This window comes from Anomalospiza imberbis, unplaced genomic scaffold, assembly GCF_031753505.1.
Source record: "Anomalospiza imberbis isolate Cuckoo-Finch-1a 21T00152 unplaced genomic scaffold, ASM3175350v1 scaffold_52, whole genome shotgun sequence".
NCBI lineage: Eukaryota > Metazoa > Chordata > Aves > Passeriformes > Viduidae > Anomalospiza > Anomalospiza imberbis.
In genome coordinates, this window is record NW_027100130.1 from 599596 (window position 1) to 605818 (window position 6223).

A 6223-nucleotide genomic window follows, 5' to 3' on the forward strand; every position below is an offset into this window, starting at 1 on the left:
GTTAGCATAGCCCCGCCCTCAGCACACGAGCCGCAATTAAAGTTTCCTCGTTATTTATTTAACCCGTACAAACAAAACGGCCGGGAAAAAAACCACAACGAAAGAAACGAAACGAAACCAAAGCAAATAAAACAAAGCAATAAAATAAAATAAAATAAACCCCAGAATGCAGCGCACAAATCCCCTCCCACCCCAAGCCCCGCGCTGCTGCGGGGGAAGGGGGGCAGGGGCCGTTTCGTCACCCGCCCGGGGGGGCCCGCCAGGCCGGGCCGCGGCTGGTTTTGGGGGGGCTCAGTGGCAGCAGCCGGCGCAGGGGCCCCCCCCGGGGTGGGGGTCCCCGAATCTGGTGCTGCGGCTCAGGATCTCGTAGGAGGAATCGTCCCCGCAGCAGCCGGACACGCTGGGGGAGGTGGCGTCCACCTCGAACCTGGGGTGGGGGGACAGGGGGGGCACGGGGTCACCGCCAGCCCCCCAAATCCGCCCTGCCCCCCCCCCGTGTCACCCTGACCCCCCCCCAGTGTCACCCTGACCCCCCCCCCCCAGTGTCACCCCCCAGGCCGGCAGTGGGAGGGGAAAGGCTGGGAGGGGGTGGGGGGAGCAGCGCCCAAAAAAGGGTAAAAAACCCCCAAAAATCTGAGGAGAAAGGGTTAAAAAAGCATCTGGGGAAGTGGAGGGAAAGAGCCTGGGAAAATGGGTGGAAAACACCCGAAAAAAAGGAAAGATGGAAGAACGGGAAACGTGAAATGTCTCGGGAAATTTGGGGTTCAACAGTGCCAGATTTGGGTTATGGGAAACAGAGAATTGGTTGTGGAGAGTGGTGGAAAAAAGGGAAAACCTCTGGGAAATTGGGTTTAAAAAGATGAAAAGGAAACAGGGGGAGAAAGCTTGGAAAAGGGATTAAAACTTTGGAAAAGGGTTTATAAAATCCTCTGGAAAGGAGCAAAACCCCCCAAAAATGTGTTTACAAAACCAAGAAAGGGTTAAAAGGATTCCTCTGAAACTGAGGAAAGAAAACATAAAATGAGCTTAAAATTCCCCCAGGAAAGGGCCAAAATAACAACAAAAAATGTTTAAAATAAATACAGAAAAGGATAAAAGCCTTGGTTAAAAAAAAAAGAAAAAAAAGCAGAAAAGGGAAAAAGTTTTGGAGCATTAGCTTCAAACAGCTGGAAAAAACAACCCTAAATGGGTTAAAAAACCCAGAAAAGGGTTAAAAGGGAGAATTAGCTTCAAACAACCGGAAAAAACAACCCTAAATGGGTTAAAAACCCCAGAAAAGGGTTAAAAGGGAGAATTAGCTTCAAACAGCTGGAAAAAACAACCCTAAATGGGTTAAAAAGCCCCGAAAGGGTTAAAAGGGAGAATTAGCTTCAAACAGCCGGAAAAAACAACCCTAAATGGGTTAAAAACCCCCGAAAAGGGTTAAAAGGGAGAATTAGCTTCAAACAGCCGGAAAAAACAACCCTAAATGGGTTAAAAAGCCCCGAAAGGGTTCAACCCCCCAGAAACTGGCCGGAAAGCCACGTGCACAAAAGCTTGGAAAGCAAGACCAGCATGACCCCACAAAGGGCAAATCTTCCCCAGGAACGCCTTTCAAGCCCTTCCTCGGGGGCTTTCACCCACACCTGGGGGTGCCCCCGCCCCCAGTTTGGGTCCCGAGGGGGGGTCCCGAGCACCCACCTCTGTCTGTGCCCCTGCCCCGCCTGCCCGCGGCGCCCGGCCCCGGCCACTGCAACGACAGGGTGCCACAGGTGTCACCGGCCCGTGCCCGCGCCGTGCCCTCCGGGCAGTGCCGCGCTGTCCCCTCCCGCGCCCGCGCCGCACTTACTGCAGCGCCTCGCGGAAGAACTGCAGGGCGCCGTGGTTGTGCTTGAACACGGTCAGCATCACCTTCTTCATCTGCGTGCTGCGGGCACGGGGCGAGCCCCGGAGCGCTCGGTGTCACCCCAAACACCGGCCCGGCGGCACCCCAAAAGCTGCCCTGCTTCGGCCCCAAACTGCCCTGGTTTGGCTCCAAACTGACCCGGTTTCACCCCAAAAACCAGCCCAGTGGCACCCCAAAAACTGCCCCGCTTCATCCCCAAACCGGCCCAGTGCCACCCCAAAATCCAGCCTGGTTTCACCCCAAAAACTGCCCTGCTTCGGCCCCAAACTGCCCTGGTTTTATCCCAAAAACTGCCCTGGTTTGGCTCCAAACTGCCATGGTTTTATCCCAAAAACTGCCCTGGTTTGGCTCCAAACTGCCATGGTTTTATCACAAAAACTGCCCTGGTTTGGCTCCAAACTGACCTGGTTTCACCTCAAAAACCGACCTGGTTTCACCCAAAACAGCCCCAAAGCAGCCCAGTTTCACCCCAAAAACCTGCCCAGTGTCACCCCAAAAACTGCCCTGGTTTAGCCCCAAACTGCCCTGGTTTCACCCCAAACCCACGCTGGTTTCACCCCAAACATCCCCAGTTCCCCCTCAAACTGCCCCATTTCACCCAAACTCACCCTGGTTCTGCCCCCAAACCCCCTGGACTCCCCCCAGACCCCATCCTCCATTCCCCCAAACCCCCCCAAACCCCCCCAAACCCCCCATATCCCCCCCCAGTCCCCCCCTCACCTGTTGGCCACCAGCTGCAGGATCTGCAGCAGGAACTTGCCCAGCCCCCGCCGCCGCACCCGGCTCTCCAGCTGCACCTCGTAGCTGCGGGAGGGACACCCCAAAACCCCCCCTGAGTGCCGGGAAGGGCCCCGAAGCCGCAGGGGTGGCCCGGAGCCGCGCTCACCAGTACAGGACCTCGTCGCCGCACTCCACGTCGAAGCGGAAGTGGGAGAAGGCCACGGGGCCGGCGCCGGGCTCGCGGGCCAGCAGGTACCAGGCGCGCTCGTCCCGCAGCTCCTCCCGCTTCTCCCGCTCCTTCCAGCCCCACTCGCTCTGCTCGTACCTGGGCGGGGGGAAAGACGGGGTTTGGGGGTTTGGAAACGGGGTTTGGGGGGAAAAAAGCAGGTTAAGGGGTTGGGAATGGTGTTTGGGGGGGAAAAAAAGGGGGTTTGGAGGGGTGGAAATGGGGCTTGGGGGGAGGGAAAAAGGGGTTTGGGGGGGGATTGGGGGTTTGGGGGGGGGAATGGGGGGGGTAAAAAATACGGGATTTGGAGAAAAAAACCCAGGGATGTCAGGGAAAAAAACCCGGGGATTTGGGGGAAAAAGCCCTGGGGATTTGGGGGATAAAAGCCCTGGGGATTCGGGGCAAATCATGGCAAGAACCGAGGAGGGAAATAAAAATCACGGGAAACAAGGAAAATTGCAGGGGTGGGGGGAGAAATTCAAATCCTGGTGATTTTGGGGCGGGAAAATCCATCAGTTTCTGCAGAAAAGCTGCGAGGTGCCACTCACAGCGTCTGCATGTTGGCCTTGGTCAGCTCGAAGGCCCAGTCCAGGGTGGACGGCTCCAGGCCGGACACGCGGCGGCACTCGATGGACACGTTCAGGCTGTGGGACAGACGGGGACACGGCGGTGTCACCGGGAAGGGGCTCGGGGACACTGGGGATGCGCCAGAGGCACTGGGAATGGCCCTGGGGACACCAGGAACACGCTGGGGACATCGAGAGCAGCCCTGGGGACACTGGAGACGTGTCAGAGGCACTGGGAATGGCCTCGGGGACACTGGGATCAGCCTCGGGGACAACAGGATCAGCCTCGGGGACACCGAGAACATTTTGGGGACACCGGGATCAGCCTCAAGAACCCCAGGAACACTCTGGGAATACTCCGGGGACACCAGGATCAGCCTCGGGGACACCAGGAACTCTCTGGGAACACTCTGGGAATACCAGGATCAGCCCTGGGGACACCAGGAACTCTCTGGGAACACTCTGGGAATACCAGGATCAGCCCTGGGGACACCAGGAACTCTCTGGGAACACTCTGGGGACACCAGGATCAGCCTCGGGGACACCAGGAACACTCTGGGGACACTCTGGGGACACCAGGATCAGCCCTGGGGACACCAGGAACACTCTGGGGACACTCTGGGGACACCAGGATCAGCCCTGGGGACACCAGGAACACTCTGGGGACACCGGGAGCACGGGCACTCACCCGTTCCTGTCGTACTTTTTGAACACCGGGAAGGCCTCGAGGGGATCTTGGAGCTGGAAGAGACCAAAGAGCGGCCGAGCGGCAGCGGGGCGCTGGCGGGGCTGTCACCGATTCCGGCCTTTTCCTCCCCGATTTTGTTTGCCACACTCACTTTGTTGGCGGCCTCGACCTTGGCGCAGACGGCGGCCATGGCCGCGCGCTCCTCCAGCCGCCGCTGCTTCTTCTCCTTGGCTTTGCTCGACTTCCTCTGGGGTGAAAATGCACCAAAACCCCGGGAACTGGCACCAAAGCCCGGCCATCCCCACCCGCGGGACGCTCCGCCCGCCAGCAATCCCAAAAGTTCTGCCCCAAAGTAATTAACGATCATCAAAGCTCATCAGCGTGGAGCTGCAGGTGAGGAGAGCGGGGTGTCCCAAAGTCTCGGGGAAAAAAGGGTTTTAGGGAGGAAAGCAGCGCTGAAGTTTTGGTATCCCTGTGGGGGTGTTGCTGCTGGGGTGATGCGGTTTGAAGGGGTTCTGCCCCAAAGTCTCGGGGGTTTTAGGTGGGACAAGGAGGTGACGGCAAGCAGCAGCCACGTAAAAGTGTTCCTTTGGAGTGGTTTTTCCCAAATCTGAGGAGATTGGCACTAAAAATGCGGGTGATTTCACCCAGAATGAGGGATTCTGCTGGGATCCCCCCTAACCTCCGGTCGAAGAGGGACTGGGATTCCTGAGCTCCAGCGCCACCGAAATCAGGCGAAGTGCACCCAAAAGGAAAGGTGTGACAGGAGAGGCGGCGGGGTGGGGAGGGGGACAGGGTGAATGTCCCCCAAAAACACATCTGACAGTGGGTTTGGGAGAATTAAGGTGTTTTGGGGGTTGGAGCAGCCAGCACCTGCTGCTGCCTGGGATGTGGGTGCTAAAACCTCCGCTTTAGGCTCATTCTGGGGGGAAAGTGCGGAAATTTTCCAGCAGGTGGGGTTCGTGTTTGGATGGGACACCACGGGAGGTGTCTGGGGAAGCACAGCCCCAAATCCTCCCAAAACAGCCCCAAATTCCCCCTTAAAAGCCCTCTAGTCCGGACCACCCCCCTCTACACAGCCCCGAGAGGCTCAAATCCTCTGGAACAGCCCCAAATCCCCTCGGGGAGCCTCAAATCCACTCAGAAAATCACACATTGCGCCCTGGGAACCTCAAATTCTCATGAAAGCTCCTAAAACCCTCACAAAAGCCCCGAGAGCCTCAGAGAGCCCAAAAACGCCCTCATCTCCTCACAGCAGCATCCAGACTCCTCGCAGAGGCACAAGCATCCCCCTAAGAGCCTCAAATGACCTCAAACAACCCCAAGTCCCAAGTTTCCACATAGGAGCCCCATAGGAGCCCCAAATCCCCCCCCCGGTAGCCCTGTACTACCCCAAAGAGCCTCCCCATCCTCTGAGACGGTCCCGAGTGCCGCCACAGAACCCCCGTAAGGCCTCGCGGCGACCTCCCACCCTCCGAGACGACCCCGAATTCCCTCGCAGAACTCCCGCGTCCCCTCGCGGCGACCCCTCCACCCGTTCAGGCGGCCCCAAATCCACTCAGCGGCGCCTCGCAGGCCCCACCCCTGCTCTCTTTCCCCTCAGGCCGAGGCCCCCCGAGCGCGGCGCGGCTCCGCTCACCCCCATAATGGCGGCGGCGGCGGCTCCTCACGGCGCGGGGGGCGCGGAGGTTCTGAGGGGGCGCGCGCGGGGGGCGCGCTATTTATAAGGGGGGGGGAGGGGGGGGGCGGAGCGCAAAGCGCGCGAGCCCGCGGCCGGCGGCCAATGCGCAGGCGCGGAGGGGAAAGGGGCGGGGCGAAGGGGGCGGTGGCGCGTGCGCGAAAGCGGAGCGGGAAGGGCGGGGGGGAGCGGGCGCGTGGCGGCGGCGCGGGGCGCGAAGGCGGCTCGGCGCTGATTGGCTGAGAGCGGATTGGGCGGGAGCGCGGGAGGCCACGCCCAGTGCGCTGAGGGGAGCGGGGCCGCCATTGTGGGAGCGGCGGTGCCGGAGGGCCCGGTACGGCCCGGTGCAGGCCGAACCGGCACCAGACAGCCCGGTACGGCCCGGTGCAGGCCGAACCGGCACCAGACAGCCCGGTTCGGCCCGGGAGAGCCCGGTACAGGCCGAACTGGCACCAGAGAG

General features: G+C 59.9%; 1 protein-coding gene across 1 annotated transcript; it reads right to left on the reverse strand.

The window, feature by feature from the left end:
* Positions 1-266: 266 nt before the first annotated feature.
* Positions 267-5880, reverse strand: NAA40 (N-alpha-acetyltransferase 40, NatD catalytic subunit). The gene is made up of 8 exons (XM_068178671.1): positions 5725-5880; positions 4237-4332; positions 4086-4138; positions 3380-3475; positions 2772-2930; positions 2606-2689; positions 1829-1906; positions 267-427 (listed from the first exon to the last, which is right to left on the reverse strand). Exons 1-8 carry the CDS (start codon positions 5728-5730, stop codon positions 292-294), a joined length of 708 nt encoding a protein of 235 aa, XP_068034772.1. The 5' UTR covers positions 5731-5880; the 3' UTR covers positions 267-291.
* Positions 5881-6223: the final 343 nt, after the last annotated feature.